This window comes from Sciurus carolinensis, chromosome 1, assembly GCF_902686445.1.
Source record: "Sciurus carolinensis chromosome 1, mSciCar1.2, whole genome shotgun sequence".
In the NCBI taxonomy this organism is placed as follows: Eukaryota; Metazoa; Chordata; class Mammalia; order Rodentia; family Sciuridae; genus Sciurus; species Sciurus carolinensis.
Genome location: NC_062213.1, coordinates 107234100 through 107256277, shown reverse-complemented (window position 1 = coordinate 107256277; position 22178 = coordinate 107234100). Strand labels below are relative to the sequence as shown.

The 22178-nt window shown below is 35.7% G+C and overlaps 1 protein-coding gene and 1 pseudogene across 2 annotated transcripts in view; one reads left to right on the top strand and one right to left on the bottom strand.

The window, feature by feature from the left end:
• The window catches only part of Trim33 (tripartite motif containing 33), a 126653-nt gene that overhangs the window by 40715 nt on the left and 63760 nt on the right, over window positions 1–22178 (bottom strand). For both annotated transcript variants that reach the window (XM_047547309.1, XM_047547314.1), the window contains exon 5: window positions 1078–1194. In XM_047547309.1, coding sequence (XP_047403265.1) covers window positions 1078–1194 — 117 coding nt within the window. The remainder of the gene's footprint in view (window positions 1–1077; window positions 1195–22178) is intronic.
• On the top strand, window positions 10934–11470 carry LOC124981147 (calmodulin-like; annotated as a pseudogene).

Sequence of the window (22178 nt, the reverse complement as noted above, 5' to 3'; positions counted from 1 at the left end):
TATTATCTACAGAAGCCTTTCATTTTCTTATTACTTACAGTGAAAAATTCTACTATGTTAAAGCACTATTTTCATTCATTCAACTATTCTGATATTTTTGAGCATCTGTTAAATGTACCCCCCACACACAAACTGAGGATTGAACCCAGGGTCACTTAACTATTGAGCCACATCCCCAGCCCCCTTCCCCTTTTAAAAAAAATTTTTGAGACAGGGTCTCACTAAGTTATTTAAGGCCTTGCTAAATTGCTGAAGCTGGCTCTGAACTTATGATCCTCCTACTTCAGACTTTAGTCACTGGGATTACAGGCATGTGCCACCACACCCAGCTTGTTATGTGCCATTTTAATCATGACAAATTAATGAATTTAAATATTCAAGAAAAAGCTCCAATATTTGTGAGCCTATACAATAATCACATTGTGACCCTAGTCAAACTTTCAAGAATTTCCATGTTTTAATTATGTCAGCTCCAAGTGTTTGTCTTTCTAGTGTAAGAGTCCTAATCTTGTTAATCTATTTGCCCATGGAACTTATTCCCATTTTCCCCTATAAACTGATTTAATTTATTTAAAAATGTACGAAAACAGAATAACTTCTTCATAATGATAAAAATAGCACAGCAGCAGCTAAAATCTGAGTGCTTACCATATGCCAAAAACTGTATCATGTACACATGTTATAATGCTACTAAGATAAATACTGTTTTTAATGCTTGTTTTAGAGATGGGAAAATAAATTTGTTCTCTACTCTTGTTCTCTCTCCCCTCTTCCACACAATCTCTACTTTAAATTCTATAATTTAATTCTCTACGTAATAAATTATTTTTCCAAGTTTAAAGCTTACACAGACTAATCTTTAATTATAAAGTAGTCAAAAACATATCCTCAGAGTATAAAAATTTTCTGGTCAATTAAATTTTGCTTAATTAACAAATATTAACCCCAAACTCACATTACATCATTCTTTAAAAAACTGAGTTTTCTATATATGTTTAATAAAATAAATTTTAAATGAACTCACTCCTCTTTAATAATTCTTGATGTGAAATTATGGTTTTACAGCAGCACACTTACCTATTCTGCACCTGAGTAGCTGCAAAATGAACATAATTCTTCTTCTCAAGAAGCTTAGCCAATAGGTTCTCAATTGCACCTTTCTGATTTTGAAAAGCTTCTTCCAAAAACTGATACCTTCAAATCAAAACAAAAACTACATTTAAAACATAAAATTGATCATTAAGATTGGGATATAAAGAACAGTTACTTGAGACAATTTTGAAACCTTACATAAATAATCAACTCCACATACTAGCCACTTGTGTATTACCTCAAAGGGAACCTTTAAATGGAAATTTCTTCTCTTCTGACCCGGACAGCGATTATTAAAGAAAAAAATTACTGAAAAAATGTTTTCCAATAAAATTTTGATTGAAGATTATACTTTTAAAAATCCAAATATTGGATTAAGTTATAAACATTTTAAATCATAAAATACAAGCATACCATACAAAGTACTATCAAAGGAGAAGAAAAAAACTGCTCAGTTCAACATCACAAAATCCACTGTTACCATTGTAATATACAGTTGCTTGTTTGTCCTGGGAATTGAACCCAGGGCCTCATCTATACCAGGAAAGCATTCTATTACTGAAGCACTCCAGTTCATGCATTTCTACATGTAACTGTGATCATACTATATATGCAATTTTGAGTCTGAGTTTTATTCTTTATCTTGTCTTTATAATCATACATGAAAAAAATTTTGAATTCCAGATGCCTTGTCAAACTTTCCAAAATGATTATATCAATTAAAAATATCATCAACACCACTTTAATTTCAATTCTGTCAACATGATTTGGTATATGTTAAAAATTTCTAATTATAATAGTAAAATTTTAGACTAACCATTAAAGTCTATAGTTCCTTCATTACTAGGAAGCTAAAATAATAGTTTTCTTTCCTTTTTGTAATTTATTAACTCAAAAAAATATTTTAAGTTTCCCCTATATGATTTCTACATGAGTAAAAAAGACCACATGGCTCATATATAGGCACAAATATGAGTTGATACTACACTGTGACAAGAGCTATAATGGTGGCAATATGTTATAATCAAAAATAAGAATCTAGCACTTAAATCAGTCTCAATACCAAGGAAAACATCACAGAGAAGTCAGAACAGAAACCTCTGTTGGCATATTTGTGTACACTCTAAAGATGTTAAGATGGTCAAAGAAATATGCAAAGGTCAGAATACAAAGCACTTAACTGATTTTTTTAAAAATTCCAGAGGTAGCTGGAAATGGTGACACACACCTGTGATCCTCATGACTTGGGAGGCTGATGTAGGAGGTTTGCAAGTTTGAGGTCAGCCTCAGCAATTTAGTGAGGCCCGAAGTAACTCAGAAAGACCCTGTCTCAAAAATAAAAAAGGCTGGGGACCTTAGATTGATGGTAAAGTGCTTTTGGGTTCAGGAAGGAAGGAAGTAGGGAAGGAGGGAGGGAGGGAGGGAGCAAAGACAAAGGGGATGGGGGTGGGAGGAGAGGAAGGGAGAAAGAGAGAATTGTGAAGGACCTAGTATATAGTATACCATGCTATTTCTGCATTTTATTCTCTTAAATAATGGGAAAACCTTGAAGATTTCTAAGCAGAATGTAAATATCAGATTTACACTCTAGGAAAATCATCAGACAGAAATAGAAAAGACCTAAAAAAGAGACTAGAAGTGAAAAACCAGTGAGAACTCGAAGACAGGCATTCGGATAATAGAGCAGGGTGTACATTACTGGTTGATATAACCAAACAAGCAAGAACAACTAACTCTGTAAGAGATCAGAAACAAAGGTGATCTGGGAGGTGGTTATGTCAAAATTCAATGCCTACTTAAAGCAAAATCAAGGAAAAATGTAACATCTAAGATACTGAGGAAATTGAAACTGTCCTTTAGGACACTGGCATCACAAAAGTAAAGGCAGGAATTGAGATGCAAATAAAAAGGCTATGAGCATCTAGATGTCTTTATCTTCGGTGCAGGTCTCAGAGTAGACAAGGGGAAATTCTATAAAATTAACATAAAGGGAAGTTTAGTAGGTAAAGACTAATGGTCAGTAAGAAAAAGTGTAGAGCAATATGTGGATCTGTGCTATAGAAAATGGCTGGTGAAGTTTTTATTTTGTGCAGTGATTTAAAGAAAAATTTTACTGTGGATATATATATATATATATATATATATATATATATATATTAAAATTTGCCAGGGGCTAAGGATGTGACTCAATGGCAGAGCACTTGTTTGATATGAATGAGGCCCTGGTTGAATTTACAGAACCACCCAGTTTAACTATTTATCTACTTATTAATTAACCATTCATCTATACATGTACCAAAGATAAAACTCAAGAGTGCTTAGTCACTGAACTACATTCCCAATCATTTTTATTTTTTAATTTTGAGACAGGGTCTCTCGGTCTCGCTAAATTGCTGAGGTTGGCCTCAAACTTGGAATCCTCCTGTCTTATCCTCCCAAATCCCTGGGATTATAGGCATGTACCACCACATCTGGGCAGTTTGACTACTTTTAAGCAAGCTAACTGTTTATAAGATTGTGCACACTGAGAACTATCTAAGATATTACTTAAACAGCCCCCATTATACATGTGGGTATTTTAATTTAGAAGACTTTTAGCAGCACACAGAGGCACATACTCTTAAGCTCAGCAGCTCTGGAGGTTGGAGGAGGAGAATCACAAGTTCTAGGGTCAGCCTGGGCAACTTAGCAAGATCCTACATCAGAATTAAAAAAAGAACTGGAATGTGGGTATATCTCAGTGGTTAAGGAGCTTGCCTAGCATGCTAAAGATCCTAGGTTCAATCCCCAGAAGTGTGCACACACAAGCGCATGCATGCACACATACACACGCACATGCCACTTTTAAAATTTGATAGACCTTTATTTATTTATATATATGTATATACACACACACACACACACACACACACACACACGTGTGGTGCTGAGAATCAAACCCGGTGTCTCACACATGCTAGGAAAGCACTCTACCACTGAGCAAGAACTCCAGCCCCACATACCCCACTTTTAAACCTGTCCAACTTTGGGATGGAATACCCATGACAGCTGGTTTTTTCACTGAAGAACAGAATATGATTTATTCCATATATGATGATTTCTTTATGGCCAATAAAAAATGTTTTACTATGTTAAATCTATACAAATAAAGTAGAAATATCAAAATCCCATACTAATCCTTTTGACTTAAAACACTATCACTGTGAAAAAGAAAGATCTTTTGAAGCTGGGTGTGGTAGCACATGCCTATAATCCAGTGATTCAGGAAACTGAGGTAAGAAGATCACAAGTTCAAAGCTAGCCTCAGTAACAAAGGCAGGCCCTAAGCCACTTAGTAAGAACCTGTTTCAAAATAAAAAAATTAAAAAGCGGCTTGGGATGTGGCTCAGTGGGTAAGTACCCTGGGTTCAATTCCTGGTACCAAAAACTAAATGAAATTAAAATTTTAAAATATGGGCTGGGGTTGTGGCTCAGTGGTAGAGCCCTTGCCTAGCACGCATGAAGCACTGGGTTCGATCCCTAGGACCATCTTTATTTAAAAAAAAAAAAAAAAAAAAAAAAAAAAAAAAAAAAAACCTTTAAAGGAAGGCTTGATTATGTAAGCAAGTAGGAAAAAGGCATTTGGTAGAAAAGTCAATTAGTATCAAAATTCACAAAATCCTAATTCATAAATTTAACTTTGAACAAATATCCTCCTTCCAAAATAAGCATTTCAGAACCCTGTTAAGGCAATAACTTCACTGAAAACAAACAAAAAGCCTAGAAGTACAAAAGTAAAGAGTTTTCAAACCACCTATTATTTTCAGAGTGAAGTAAAAGAAGGCAAAGCTAGAAGAGTGGGTTAGGTACCAAAGCTAAAGAGCCTGTACATTCTGCTGTAGAAAGATTCAGATAATAAATAAGGGTGAAATGACAAATGCTGGTGAGGATGTAGGTGGAAAGGTACACTCGTACATGCTGGTGGACTACAAATTGGTACAACCACTCTGGAAAGCAGTATGGAGATTCTTCAGAAAACTTAGAATGGACCCACCATTTGACCCAGTTATCCCACTCCTTGGAATATCACAAGAGACTTAAAATCATCATACTATATTGACACTGCCACATAAATGTTTATGGCAGCTCAATTCACAAGAACTAAGCTACAGAACAAACTTAGGTTCCCTTCAACAGATGAATGGATAAAGAAAATGTGGTATATATACACATCAGAATATTACTCAATCATAAAGAAGAATGAACTTATGGCATTTGCTGGTAAATGGATGGAAATGGAGACTATTATGCTAAGTGAAATATGTCAATCCCCAAAAATCAAAAGCCAAATAATTCTCTCTGATATGTGGATACTAACATAGAATGGGTGGGGGAAGAAGTTCACTGGATTAGACAAAGGGAAATGAAGGGAAGTGGGGAATGGGAATAGGAAAGACAGTAGAATGAAATGCACATAACTTTCCTATGTTCAGTATGAATACACAACCAGTATAAGTCCACATGAGATACAACCACAAGAATGGGAAATTATACTATGTCAAAATACTCTGTCAATGTATATCTAAAAAGAATTAATTTTTTTTAAAAATATGTAAATAATGGTGAACTATCAAGGGATTTGGTCTATCATTCGCCATTTGCCTGCCTCTCACCTGTCCATCGCCTGCCTTTCACCTATCCATCACCCAACACACGAGGTTCACCTCTCGATCGTCCGACAATAGTCAGCAAACTGATTGCCAACTGCCAGTGGAGCACCAGCTGCCTGCTGTTTCCTGGATGTTCACTGTGACAGTACCTGCAGGTTTGATTACACATGGCTGCCGCCATTTTGAGACAACAGTCAGGCCCTGTAGGACCCCTGGCCGGACTGACTGAGCCCCGTCTCCAGGATACCTCAGCCCGACCGATCACTCCCTGCCTCTGGGGCCCTCACATCGACTGACTGCTCCCTGCCGCCAGGACCCCCAGACCAACTGACTGCGCCCTCTCACCGGGACCACAGACCGACTGATTGCAACCAGCATCCAGGATCCCACAACCACACCAAACACACCGGACCTCCAGGACCCCTGCCGGACCAACCGCATCCCGCCTCCAGGACCTCCAGTTGGCCACGTCCAACCCTGAGCTGCAGCTCCCCCTTTGCCAACACATTTGGAAGCCAGAGCGGCCATCTTGGATAATCCTGGAAGCCATAGCTCCGATCTTTGGGGCAAAACCCAGAGACGCCTGCTGGAGGCTTGAAGCTCATTGTCAGGTACCTCTCATGCATCAGGCTACTGAACACTGGGAGGTTTCACTACTATATGACTGTTATACTGTAGATTTTCGTTTTTCTCCTTTTTAAAAAATTTAAGTTTTTATTTCTTTACTTTTCTTGCTCTCTTTTCCTTTTGTTTACCTGTTCCCTCAGAGTCTCTTTCTCCCTTTCTTGCATGCTAACATCCAATTTCTTTTGATTATACTCTCACCCTTTCTATTATCTAGAACTTCTGTATATTCTTTTCTTAGCCCATTAACAGTCACATTCTACATCCCTCTGCATCCTCTTTGTCCTCCATTAGAAACTGCAGACCTTATTGAAACCTGTTTTACCGAAGATAATATTTGAACTCATTCTGTTTACTATGACAATTTTGTTATTGTCCCCATAGGGGCTATTTGGTCTAGGATTGCAGAGTGTCAGATTTGGGCACTGTTAATATTGATCTCCCCTTAAAGAAAGGGTTTTGGAAACCTATAGGGCCACTATAAGCCTATAGGGGGAAATCTGCAATACCCCAGATCTGCACTGCTAGAGGGGAAGATACATGAACAAACAAGGAAGAAAATGATCCAAACAAATCTAGATTCTATATTAATAGAATCCAATGACCGTATGTTAGAAGAAATGTCAGGAAAGGACTTCAGATTATACATGATTAAGATGATTTGCAAAGCAAAGGATAAGATAAGAGCAAATGCAGGCAATGAATGATAATACCAATAAGATGAAAGAGCACCTGCAGGAAGCAAAAGATCATTTCAACAAAGAGATAGAGATTCTCAAAAAAAAACCAAACGGAAATCCTTGAAATGAAGGAAACAGTAAACCAAATAAAAAACTCAATGGAAAGCATCACCAAAAGACTAGACCACTTGGAAGGCAGAACCTCAGACAATGAAGACAAAATATTTAATCTTGAAAATAAAGTTGCCCAAACAGAGAAGGTGGTAAGAAATCATGAACAGAATCTCCAAGAACTATGGGACATCATGAAAAGACCAAATTTAAGAATTATTGGGATTGAGGAAGGCACAGAGATACAAACCAAAGGAATGAAATAATATCAGAAAATTTCCCAAACCTGAAGAATGAAATGGAAAATCAAATACAAGAGGCTTACAGAACACCAAATGCACAAAATCACAACAGATCCACACCAAGGCACATTATAATGAAAATGCCTAACATTCAAAATAAAGATAGGATTTTGAAGGCTGCAAGAGAAAAGCATCAGATTACATATAGGGGGAGACCAATACAGATAGCAGCCGACTTCTCAACCCAGACTCTAAAAGCTAGAAGGGCCTGGAACAACATATTTCAAGCTCTGAAAGAACATGGTTGCCAACCAAGAATCCTATACCCAGGAAAACTAACCTTCAGATTTGAAGATGAAATAAAATCCTTCCATGATAAACAAAAGTTAAAAGAATTTACAAATAGAAAGCCTGCACTACAGAATGTTCTCAACAAAATATTCCATGAGGAGGAAATGAAAAACAACAATGTAGGTCAGCAAAGGGAGGAACTACCTTAGAGAAAAACCACTCAAAGGAGAAACCAAGCCAACTTAAAAACCAAAAATAAGCCAAATGACTGGGAATACAAATCATATCTCAATAATAACCCTGAAAGTTAATGGCCTAAACTCATCAATCAAAAGACACAGACTGGCAGAATGGATGGAAAAGAAAGACCCAACAATATGCTGCCTGCAAGAGACTCATCTCATAGAAAAAGACATCCAGACTAAAGGTGAAAGGATGAGAAAAAACCTACCACGCACATGGACTCAGTAAAAAAGCAGGGGTTTCTGTCCTTATATCAGATAAAGTGGACTTCATTTCATACTACTTAAGGGAACCATAAATCAGGAAGACATAACGATGGTAAATATTTATGCCCCAAACAATGGTGCATCCCTCTACATCAAACAAATCCTTCTCAATTTCAGGAGTCACATAGACCACAACACAGTAATTCTGGGTGACTTTAACGCACCACTTGTCACCACTAGATAGATCTTCCAAACAAACTCCAACCAAAGAAACGATAGAACTCAATAACACAATCAATAACCTAGACTTAATAGACATATACAAAATATTCCATCCATCAACGAGCGGATTCACTTTCTTCTCAGCAGCACATGGAACCTTCTCGAAAATAGACCATATGTTATGCCACAAAGCAGCCCTTAGGAAATGCAAAAAAATAGAGATACTGCCTTGTGTTCTATCAGATCATAATGGACTGAGAGTAGAAATCAATGACAAAATAAAAAACAGAAATTACTGCAACACCTGGAGACTAAATAATACGCTATTGAATGAAACATGGATAACAAAAAACATCAGGGAGGAGATAAAAAAATTCTTGGAGGTCAATGAGAACAACGATAGAACATATCAAAATCTCTGGGACACTATGAAAGCAGTACTAAGAGGAAACTTCACTGCATGGAGCGCATTCCAGAAAAGAATGAAAAGTCAACAACTAAATGACCTAACATTACAGCTCAAAGCCCTAGAAAAAGAACAGAATAACAGCAAAAGTAGTAGAAGACAGGAAATAATTAAAATCAGAGCTAAAATCAATGAAATTGAAACAAGGGATTTAAAAGTGATGATCAACTTGTCTGTTCACTTAAATCTCAATTTTATGATTAGAACAAAAGCACTAGAGTTTTTCAAACAGAAGAAACAAAACAAAAAAGGGAAAATATAAAGATAGTTTTTAGTTTGTTTTTTTTTTTTTAAGTTATAGGTGGACATAATAACTTTTTATTTATTTTTATGTGGTGCTGGGGATCAAATCCAGTGCCTCACATGTGCTAGGTAAGTGCTCTACCGCTGAGTCATAACCCCAGTCCTAAAGGTAGTTTGGATTACAAATCACCTCTCACAGTTTATAGATTAAACTTAACACCAACTTTTTTTTAACTAATCGAAATTCTAACTGAAATACTTCAGGAACAGGAAGAATCAACGAATGGAATAAGTATAATTTTGATGAACATAGAAATGCTAGAAAGTAATTTTTTATTTTAATTTTGCATTATGAATCAGTGATTCTTAATGTGTTCTTAGACACAGTATTTTTCAGTAGTACTTCAAAATGTCTAAGTTAAAATTTATATTTCCCAGGATTTAGTTTAGGATGAAAATCAAAGAAAACTTCCTAAGCTTTAGGTTAAAACTGTAGAAACTTGGCATAATAAATATACAACTGGTAATCTAGTTTTTATAAGAATGAATCATAATGCCTATGTTATTATTACTAGAAAATATTTAATGCAGTTTGTTGTGCTATTTTTGAAAATATGGTGTTCATGAAAAAAGAATGAGAGATGAATGTTTTCTTTAAAAAGTTGAGAACCACTCAGCTAATAACTTCAAACTTTTTCAAATGCACACCTTGTGTCTTACTTAGTCCTGAACATTACTACCTGACTTGCCAAATAAGTACAAAGTTATTCTTAGTCATTAATAATGTGTATTAATGATTTGATTCTGGAGCATCTGGGAAAACATTTATCCTAGTTTGTATTCAAATCAAATTATCCAGGGAAACTTCACTGGGAATTTGAACCCCAGATCTTTTTATTTTTTGTACTAGAGATTGAACTCAGGGGCACTTTATCACTGAGCCACATCCCCAGCATTTTTTATTTTGAAACAGGATCTTACTAGGTTTCCGAGACTGGTCTCAAATTGTGATCCTCTAGCCTCAACCTTTGGAGTTGCTGGGATTGCGGGTGTGTGCCCCTATACCCAGCTACCCCAGACTTTTTGAAAAATTTTGAGACAGTCTTCACTTAATTGTCTAGGCTGACCTTGAATTTGCAATCTTCCTGCCTCAATCTCTTGCATAACTGGGATTATAGGCATACATCACCATGCTCAGCAAGAGGGCTTTTTAAAAACACTAGCTCTGTCATTTTTCTTCAGTTATTCCATTTTTTAAAATTAAATAGTAATTCAAACATACATTTGAGGCTCAGTTCCACTGACCCTATCATCCACTTTCAAAACTGATGGCAAGTTTTATCAACATAATCACCTACTCTATCTCCTGGATTACTGTGAAGAAAATTCTGAACACCATTTTTCATTTAAGCATTTCTCAAACTACAGATAGCATCAGCTAGACTTTTTTGAGAATTTACTAAATGTCCAGGCACTGTATCTTACATGGATTCTCTAACTGAATCCCCACCCTCCCATTCCAGTCCTGGGGATCTAACCCAGGTTTTGTTCATGTTAGCAAGCCCTGTACAACTAAGTTATATACCCTCACATTACCAACACCACCAAATCTCACATCTTCAGAAAAACTTAATGATTTAGGTACTATCTTAATAGTTGGATGCTTAGGGCAACTCAATATTTACCTTTATAGGACTGTTACAAGAATAAATTGGTCAAAACACATAAAGCACCCAAGGCTTTAAGGTCTTAGTATGAATTTAAAGCCTGATATCACTAATGTTCTTTGCAATGAAGGCCCCACATGGATTTCAAATGGAGTAAGCTATGCAAAAGTGTCTCCAAAAACAGCAGTACTTGCAGCATGGCTGACCAACTGATGGCACAGCGGATCACAGAATTTAAATAAGTGGGTTGGGGTTGTGGCTCAGTGGTAGAGTGCCTGCCTCACATGGGTGGGACACTGGGTTAGATCCTCAGCACACATAAATAAATAAAATAAAGACACTGTGTCCATCTACAACTAAAAAAATAAAAATAAAAATAATTTAAAGAAGTTTTTTTCACTATTTGACAAAGATGGTAATAGAACTGCAATAACTAAGAAACTGGGAACTAAAATGAAGTCTCTTGGGCAGATTTCCACAGAAGAAGAATTACAGGACATAATGAAGTAGATGCTGATAATGACATAGCTGATGTTAAACTTCTGACAATCGTGGCAAGAAAAATGAAAGAAACAGACAGTGAAGAATTATTCTGTGTGATTAATGGTGGCAATGCCTCTATCAGTATAGCAGAGCTTCACCAGGTGATGATTAATCTTGAGAAGTTAACAGATGAAGAACTTGATAAAATGATCAGGGAAGCAGACATTGAGGGCAACTGTCAAGTAAACTGAAGTGTTTGCAGAAGCAATGGCAACAAAAGAAAGACATTGTACACAATTGTTAAATGTCTTGCACAAAACCATTTGACTTTTGTTTTAACTTAAAATAAAAAGTTTTCCCCTACTGTTCAAAAGTAAAAAAAAGTGGGGGGCACACATATATTAATTAGGACTTCATTCTTTCAGGTTTCTTACCTTATTTTACTGCCCTAAAACCTTATTTTAGAAAATTACTAGTTGATAAAGTAACATGTTGTGCGTGGCATGCTCTGCATATATCTAAGCCCTTTTCCACATTTAAACTCAGATTCAAGTTAGTCAAATGAGGGAACATCTGGGTTATTCTTTCTTTAGGATCTGTGAACATGTTGTTGTGAAAGTGTGGAGTTGTAAATTCATGTGAACTATGGACAGTGCAACAATATGTACTTAAAAGTTGCACTACTGCAAAACAGTAATATTATATATAGGTACTTGTACACTATACTTTCTGTACTGCTGATCTTGTACTAGAAACGTTTTCTTTCATATTTTTTAAAGAAAATCTGTTTACAGCACAATTTTATTCAACTCAATTTCAGGTTATATATCGATCTGTTTTCTAATTTTAAAAATAACAAATTTTACTCTCCTCCTACACACATCAAATCTCTCTCTCTTTTTTTTGTACTGGGGTTGAACTCAGAGGTGCTTTACCACTGAATTACATCCATTTTTATTTTCAAACAGGGTACTGCTAAAGTTGCCCACTCTAGCCTAAAACCTGTGATCCTCCTGCCTCAGTCTCTCAAGTTGCTGGGATTACAGGTGTGTGCCACTGTAACTGGCCAAAAAGGGGAGAAATATAAAAAATTAAAAGTCTCTACAACAAGGGGAGACAATAACAACTGTAAGGATTCAAAGTTTCACTGTAAGCAGCCAACAGGAGAAACTGAAAGGGTAGAAATTTCTATAAAGCATGGAGAAGATATTAGGATTCTCACATTAACAGAAAAGGGACCAAAAGTCAACTTTAAATCTCAAAGTGCTCAGTGATATCACCTGATATTTCAGTTACCTAAGACTTCATTAGTAAAACAGGACACCACTTTCCATTGCTGTCTTTAAAATAACTAATCTTTTCTTCTATAAAATCTAATCTGCTGTTAATAGTACACAAAATGAAAATGGAAAAAATGGAGGGAATAAAAGGGGGCAAAGGTGAGTCCTACTCACAACGATATAAGGTATAATTGGCATCACAAAGTGAGAGGAAAATAAAAAAACTGTTAACTATTATAATTATAGGAAAAAACTTCCAAATTTGATGAAAACTATAAACCTACAGATATAAATTCAACATCCCCAAACACCCAAACAGGTTAAGAAAGGAACACTAAGATATATCATTTCCAAACAACTTTAAAGCAGTAATAAAATCTTAAAAATAGTTCGGTGTGGTAGTACATGAATCCCAGTGCCTTGGGAAGCTGAGGAAGGAATATAAAGAGTTCAAAGCCAGCCTCAGCAAAAGCAAGGTGCTAAGCGACTCAGTGAGACCCTGTCTCTAAATAAAATACAAAATAGGGCTGGAGATTTGGTTCAGGGGTTAAGCATCCCTGAATTCAATCCCCAGCACCCTCCCACAAAATCTCAACAAACCTCCCACAAAATAGCTCAAGAAGGAAAAAAGATATATTATGTACATATGAACAAAGACAAAACAGATTTCTTAATGTAAAAATGCAAGTCACAAGAGCAGAGCAACATATTTAAGTTACCGAAAACTGTCCACCTAGAATCACTTACCTAGCGAATATCTTCGTGATTAATATATTATTTTCATTATGATTACAGTTTTACAGGTGTAAATCTGATTAAGCAGAGATACAAAAGTGCTATAACCTCAGTATAAAGGCAACTTGCCCCATATCTAAGAGGAAAAAACGATGTTGTAGAAGAGCAGAGAGGAGAAACCTAGGATGCTGAAAATGCACACCATGTGAGTGGTTCAAAACTTCATTCTGGAAATGTAACTGTCCTAAACTGGTAGTGTTTCAAGGCAATGATAACAGGAAATTCAATCCTTTATTGAAGAAATTCTAAGACCAAGGATTTGCTTAAGTATTTTTTCTAAGAAAGTGAGAAGTTCCTAGTTTGAAATCACACACACACACACACACACACACACACACACACACCACCATATGTGGAAACATGGCACCTTGAGCAAAAATAAACCTAAGTAGCAGAGGAAGAAAATACCCACTAACAGCAGCAAAAGACCTCTGAATTTTTTCTTCTTTAATTTTTTGGGCAACTTTTTGTGAATCTATAACTTTAAGCCTCAAATTTTTTAAAAAAATTTAAAAGAGGAATGGTTGACAACTTTTAAATATGTTAAATGCAACAGATGGCCTGTAGTAGCAGTTTAGACATAGTTCAAGACAATATTTGTGCTGGGCATGGTGGTGCACACCTGTAATCCCAGCAACTTGGGAGGCTGAGGCAGGAGGATTGTAAGTTTAAAGCCAGACTCAGCAACTTAGCAAGGCACTAGGTAACCTAGTAAGACCCTGTCTCAAAAAAACAAAAAAAGGGCTGGGGATGTGAAGCACCCCTGGAATCAATCCCTGGTATGAAAGAGAGAAGGGGGGAGGGAGAGAAAAAGAAAAAAGAAAAGAGAAGAAAACATTTGTTAACTGAGATTATTCGGAGGCTGTTTTGCATTTTGAACATAAAAACTGGGAGAAATAGGGGAAAATATATTTTAAAAAATTAAAAACACTAAAGAATGTAATGGATTCAATATTTAGAGATTACTGATTGAAAAACATAATTGTAAACCAGATTTTAAAAATATTTTGTTACTCTTTACACTGTATTTATAGGTACTTCTATACCTATATATGTAGATATGTATATGTATATACGATGCATCGTGTGATTTTAAAGCTCTTTAAAAGAATGTAGTCATTATTGGTATGCAATATCTCCTTCTAGTCACTAGGAAGAATTCAAAGAGCAGAAATAACACAATAAAGGAGGTAAAACGAAGTCCTGGTCTTCCTTTCCTCACATTGTAACTAAGAAGAAAACAAAAATTTAATTAGGGTGATGTGATAAAGAGGACATAAAAGTGGCTAACAATTCTAGATTGTATGGATACACAGAAAAGGGCTCCTTAAGTCATGATATTTATACTATCTCAAAGACAGAAATCAGGCATACAGAGAAAGATCAGAGATAAACCAAAAATGTTCAGGTCAAGTTGCACTGCTAACAAAGAAAACTGGCCAATGTATGGGATTTTAATCTTTGCAATAATTTTATCAATTAATACAATTTTCATCCAAGATACTGCTCAACCCTTTGCCAAATGGGTAACATTTATTTATGGAAATATCCACTCTGAATGCTTTTTATGTTTGTTTATTCAATTTTTCTCTCCCAATATTCCTCTTTTAAGTTAACTCTTAGTCATATTCAAATATTCTCTATTAAAAACAATCATTCTGTTCTACAAACTCCTTGGACAGTTTGAACTGGACTAAGCTCTCAAAACTATGATATTAAAATTAATAAAGCAAATCCCAGTTATTCAGGAGACTGAGAAGGATCAAAAATTAAAGGTTAGGACAGGCAACTTAGACTGTTTCAAAATAAAATGAAAAGGGCTGGGGGGGACTAAGGATGTGGCTCATTGGTAGAGCTCTTGCCTAGTATGTGTGAGGTCCTAGGCTCAATTCTCAACACAAAAACAAAAAGAAGCTTAAATAAAAATAAAAAGGGCTGAGGATGCAGCTCAGTGCTGAAGTAGTTACCCAGCATGTGTAAGACTCTGGGTTCCATCTTCAGTAATACACAAATACACACACACACACACACACACACACACACAGAGCAAAGTTGTTAAGGAATATCTAAATAAAGCAATTTTATAATGGAGATACTTTAATGAACTACTATGGAACCATAGAGCCATATACTCAATCTCAGTCTCACAGATTACAAAATTCCAGATACCTACCATGGTATCTGGTAAATGGTGAACACTTCAGTATCTACAAAACAACTGAGATCAACGAATACTGAATAAAATTCAGTAAGCAAGCTGTTTTGTCCCTGACTTATTAATAAATGTGCTTCATGGAAAAAAAAATGTGCTTTAGATTTTTAGAAATATTGATTATTGCCATTATTCTAAATCTAACTTCCCGAAGAGGACTGATTTATATATTTTATATATACATATATATATAGTAACTTTTACCAAAAATGTGTACAGAACTCTATCTAGAACTCTATCTAGACTTTTTTAATTTTTAGAAGAATTCACAAAATTAAAACAATTATTTTGGCAGAGGTCCTTCTAAGGAAGTAGTTCTTCACCTTCACTAAATAATGAAAAGCATTTCAGGTGATTTACCAATATTCTTTAAATACTATAAAATGTTTTTGCTATCTAGGCCATAAGATTCTTAATCAGTCTGGAAGAAGGCAATAGTTTTGTTTTTTAATCTGCTTAGGTTGTTCTAATATACATCTAGGACTATGAATATCTGCTGCAAAGCAAAATCTTAATATAAAAGCATAATGCCAATAAAAGCCTCATTTAAAGAAACATTTGAAAGGAATTTCACTTATACAGTTCCATTCAAGTGACCATTATTGTATCTTATTCCTTAAGAAGAACATCTGATACTAGGTTTTAAGCAGTCACTTTCTCAAACCATACTGATCCTCAAAACAAAACTGCCAAAGGATATTAAAAAAAATTTTAAGGTAGAGAAAAGGTGACTTTCACTTTCACCAATGACAGAATAACTGGCACCAGACTAGTCCTGCCACTAAAAACTGTAAAACAAGACAGACAGCTATATTAAGTTACTGGACCACAGACAAAGTATGAAATCCTTTAAAGACTTTAATTTTTGCAAATTATCCTGCCTGTCTGTAGACAGCTTTATCTTTTTTTCTATTTCTTTTTCTTCTTTGTGTGTGTGTGAGTAGGAGATCTAACCTAGAGCCTTGAAAATGCTAAGCACATACTCTCACTCAGCTAGACTCCCAATCCTGTAGACAGTTTTATGGTAACTCAAAGCTAGTGAGCCTGCAGAGCACAGGCAGAAATTTTGGAACTTCTGAGTAGCTGAAATGTAAGGAGCAGGGCACAGAAATAGGCAGATACATGGAGGGTGAGGATGAGGCACAAAGAGGCTAGAAAAGGAAAGATCCAGAATAAATATGAATTCCTCACAAGTCCCTGGACCCAGGCTATCCAGGCACAGGATGAGATTATGCAAGGCTTGCTAGACAAATTTCAGTTGATTCCCCTTCCAGAGGAGAAAGGGACTTATGTTTCCTGGGCATCCTACTTGAAAAACCAGAAAGGTCACATCTTAAAGGAAAAGACCACACCCTGGCACTAAGTTCTATCCTAGCCTAAAAAAGCCTTAAACCAAAGCTTGACAAGATCATCCAAGAAACAGTTTAGAAAGTGAAGATACCAAGGCTTAAAGGAAATACCTTGAACTTTCCATAGATCTTTCCTAACAAAGTATAAAAACAAACTTATAATAAAAGATCAAGGTGATCCATCATTAATTTAATTGCCTGTCAGAATAATCAACAGTTCTCAGAAGATAAAAAAGAATTTAAACTTTCTACAATGTGTTATACAAAAGGATCAAATCACAATAAAATTGCTAGACAGGGTAGGGTTGTAGTTCAATAGCACAGCATTTGCTTAACATGCACAAAGTCCCAGGTCAACTCCCAGAACCATAAATAAATACATATATATACATTAAACAATCAAAGAAACAGTAAAGAATGAGTCATAGTAAAGAAAAGCATACTAAACAAAAATCGGCACCAAAATAGTCCGCACTTTGTATTTAGCTGAGACTTTAAATGGACTATTGTGTATTCAACACTTTAAATTAACAGATACTCAATGAGTAGATAGGAAATCTCAACAAACAACAAAAAAGCAGCAAATGAAAATTCTAGAAAAACACAATAACCAAAATTATAAAATTCACTAGATGGACTTAGCAACAAATCATAGATAACTAAAGAAAGTATGAAATATGGATACCCATCAATAAAAAATAGCCAGGATGTAGCTCAATGGTAAAGCACTTGCCTAGCACATGCAAGGTCCTAGGCTTGATCCCCAGCACCAAGAGAAAAAAATTTTTTTTTTTTTTTTTTTTTTTTGTGGTGTTGGGGATCAAACCCAGGGCCCTGTGCTTGTAAGGCAAGCACTTTACCAACTGAGCTATCTCCCCAGCCCCAAGAGAAAAAATTTCTAAGTTAGCAGTTTGAAAAAGAGAGAGAATGGACTGAAGAAAAATGAACAAAGCATCAGGGATCCATGTGACAAAAATCAAAAAATCCCCAATGTGTAATTGGGGGAAATTTGCTTTTTGAAATAAGCTGAGCAGTGGCACATGTCTGTAGTCTCAAATATTATGGAGGACTGAGGCAGGAGAATCACCTGAGCCCTGGAATTCATGGCCAGTCTGAGCAACACAGTGAGACCCCCATCTTTTCTTTGAAAAAGAAAAGGGAAGTGGGGGATGGCCAATTGCCCAAATTTGATGAAAACCATCAACTTACAGATAAAAGAAGTTCAGTGAACCCCACACAGGATTAACAGAAAAACATCTCAAAAAATCATACTCAGCAGGGAGATCAAAGAAAGTACTGTTTGCCGGGGTGGTGGGGGTTGGGGGGGTTATCCTGGGAGTTGCCCAGGGCACTTTACAATTGAGTTACGTACCAGGTCCTTCTCCCCTGCCCCCCTTTAATTCTGAGACAGGGTCTTACACACGCTAGCTTGGAAATTTGTGGCCACTCCTGGGTGGCTGAGATTACAGCTGTGCACCACTGCTCCCAAAAAAAGAAAAGAAAATAGTCAAGGTAATCAGAGAAAAGCACTTAACATTCAGGAAGGAATGATATGAAAACCAACATTGGCAAGAATAAAATAACTTAGCAAAGGCGCACTGACGCAATCCTGTAATTCCAGCCTCAGGAGGCTGAGGTAGGAGGATTGAAGAGTTCAAAGTCAGACTCAGTAAAAGTGAGGTGCTAAGCAACTCAGTGAGATTCTGTCTCTAAATGAAATACAAAATAGGGCTGGGGGTGTGGCTCAGTAGTCAAGTACCCCTTAATTCAATCCCTGGTACCCACCCACCCCCCCCCCAAAAAAGAATATAAATAACTTTATTTTAAATGTTGAAAGAAAAAAATGTCAACCCAGAATTTTAGAGCAAATTATCCTTCTAAACTAAGGATTTTTATATGAACAGAAGCTGAGTAGATGGATACCCATTCTCTGGGACCCCTTTTTTGCAGAGAAGTCTGTCTCTGTTCTATCCTTAAATAAAACGTGCTTTCTATGCTTGGGGAAAAAAAGTTTAAAAGAAGCTGAAAAGAGTTGCTAAACAAAAAATGCTGGAGGAGTACACTCTTTAGGCAACAGAACATAACAGATGGTAATTCATGTATTTAGGAAGGAATGAGGTGAAACAGTAATGGTAATAAGCAAGTAAATATAAAATACTATGTTTTTATTTTCCCTTCTTATAACTATCTTAAAAGTCAGTTATTTTTTTAAAAAGGCACTATTTATAATTTATATATGAATAAATATTATAGAAAATAAAAATAGGGATTGGATAAAATATTTTTTATAAGGTTACTAATGAAACCTTATAAAAGTGAGAAACAGTGCAATACTTTAAGTAGTCATTAAGTTAGAGCTGCAAGTCATCTACATTACTCCTAAAGCAATCACTCAAGAATGAAGAGGTAAGCTTTAAAAGCCAAGAGTAGATATAAAATAGAACACTACAAAGAAGATTTATAAACTTAAAAGGAAGACAGAAAGAAGTAACAGGAGAACAAAACACAAAATAGAAAAAAAAATGTCAGGCTGCAACACAGTGGTAGAAATGTACAAGGCCCCGGGTTCTAACTCCACCAACAAAACAGAAACCAAATAGTACATGTAAACCCAAGGTGTCAATTATCATGTTGAGTGTAACAAAATTAAATATTCTAATTAAAAGTTAGAGAAAGAGCCTCCAACTAAAAGACAGAGCCAGGGTCTCTCAACTATTTAGGCAGCTACTATGTGCTTGAATACTTGTGGAAGTCAGGTACTAAGTAGAATAAGCAGGAATGATAGGAAATGCGGCCATAAAAAGAAATGCTAGGAACTGAGTATGATTACTAAAAATGACAATATCCAATATATCATCATGCATGTGTGATTACAGCAAAGTAAAGGACAAAACACTGGAAAGGAGTTCAAAGAACGCAAAGACTAAGCATTCTGAAGAATCAAATCTGTGTACACTAAAATTACCAGGTATTAAGATCACAGTAGTATTCCAGAGTTTACCACTGAGATAGAAACTAAAATTCTTCAAGTGTAAAAGGAAGTTTTACACCCAGGAGTTCTTAGAGGACAGTTAGAAGGAGCTGTGGAGGATAGCATGCAATTAAAATCCAGATATTCTAAGGGAAGAAAGAGAAATAATGACCTAAAAAACAATATGCCTCCATGACCAGTGATACATAGGACATGAAAGAAAAAAAACAAGTCAACACAGTTAAAAGGGCTGCAGGGGAAACAGTATATTATAGCAAAAAGGATCAGAAAAAGATCAAAGAAGTTGAGGATATGAAGACCCTCCTAATGAGAAACCAGAAATTCCAGAGAACAAGGGGAAGAAAGGGTCAGAATTAGGCCTGTATTGAGTTTTACAGGAATTAAATGGTGACAGATGTGAAGATATCTGAGTATAGAACTTTCTTGGGTAAAAAATAAGGATAAAGGACTTGGTAGATTCAAGGTTGGTAATAATGGAGAAGCTTCAAGGTTGGTGGTAAAAAGGGTTGGAATCTGGATCTGTAACCTGTCAGGTGGACAAGAAATTCTAGCAAATCAACCCCATCTTTACCACAGAAGATAAAGGTTCTATCTTATCCTATTCTGACAATCTCTAATGTTTCTTATGATCTCTCACATGTCAAAAATTTGTCAATTGTTTTTCAATTAACCCAACATAACATGTATAATAGATATGGTTCCATTTTTAAGTTTCATTTCTTCAGTCTAAAAACTGCACAGCTGTTGTTTAAGGTATTCCTTTTACTTTTACTTTCTTGGTTTACTAACTTATTTTGGCAGATCACATCTTCTGATAGCTTTCCACGAAGGGATACACAGAAGGCAAAGTTTCTGAATTCTCAAATGCTAGAAAGGTATACATTTTACCCTCACATTAATTTACAGTTTAATTATAGAATTGTAGGCTGAAAATTTTTTCCCTTCATCTCACAATTTCTGAAGTCATTACACCAGCATCTTCTAGTTTCTGACATTGCCTTTTTTTTTTTTTTTTTTCTGAAGATCCCATTTATGATTCCTATCTCATTGGCTGGCAATATTCTAATGCTCTTTGGAAACTTGTAGTCTTAATTTTAGTCAACTGTATACTGTAATTTTTTGATGGTGTATAATTCAATATGGGTCTCCTTTTTTTTTTTTTTAACAGTTGTTCTGGGCACTAAATGGGCATTTTGTTTTGGTGATTCTACATACTTGAAGAATTTCTTGCCTTAATTATCTGATAATTTTCCAAAATCTTGTTTTTTTCATACTGGATGTCTATCAGAACTCATAATCTTAACATTTTTATTTTCCCTTCTTTGGTCTGTTTTCTAGGGGACTACCCAGAATTCATTGACCAATCCTATTAATTTTTCATTTTAACCATTATGCTTCTCGGCGTGCTATTTTGATTATGGGTTTTACAGAGATTCTTGTCCTTATATTGTGACCAACAGCTTCTTAAATGTTTCAGGATGTTGTAATTTCTAAAATTTTCATATTTCCTTTTCATGTGCATGTCATTTTCATGTGTGTGTGTCCATCAGAAATTGACTAACCAACTGTAATGATTAACAATGGCTTATATAAGATGATAGGAAATAAGCATTGATGTGTTAGTTCAACATCAAGACTAGAACCCTTCAGAGTATTTTCACTTGCCCTCACCATCAGATAATAGTATCACATTTCCAGGTATCACATTCAAATTCAAGGAAGAAGTCAGAAAAAAGGTCCACACTATTTGTTCCTTTTTATCAAGAACAAAACTTTTGCAAAATCTCCCACTAAACAAAATTCTGTTTGTATTTGAATGAGCCTAAATCATGTACTTATAGTTATCCTGACACCACAAACAAAGCATAGATTTATCTTTTCCGGTAGTTATGTATTTGAAGCTAGACAAAAGAGACTGAAATTTCTTAAAAAACCAAAAACAAAACAAAAAAATTCTTAGTTGTAGATGGATACAACACCCTTGTTACTTTATTTATTTACTTTTATGTGGTACTGAGGATCGAACCCAGTGCCTCACACATGCTAGGCAAGCACTCTACCACTGAGCTACAACCCCAGACCCTGAAAATTCTTAACATATCCCACAATGTAAGCCATGGTGGCTCCCCTCCAATGTCACATAATCCTTGAACTCCACTCACCCTTAAAGATGCTTGGATTCCTGCGAGAGAACATTATTTATGGACTGGTGGGCAATCTGGAAAAGACCCAGCCTTCTAACTAGAAATCAACCTCAAATGCCAAAGTTTTAGCAACCTCTTTTCATCACTGACTTTCTCCAAAGGGTGAAAGGAAGGGATTGTAAAATGG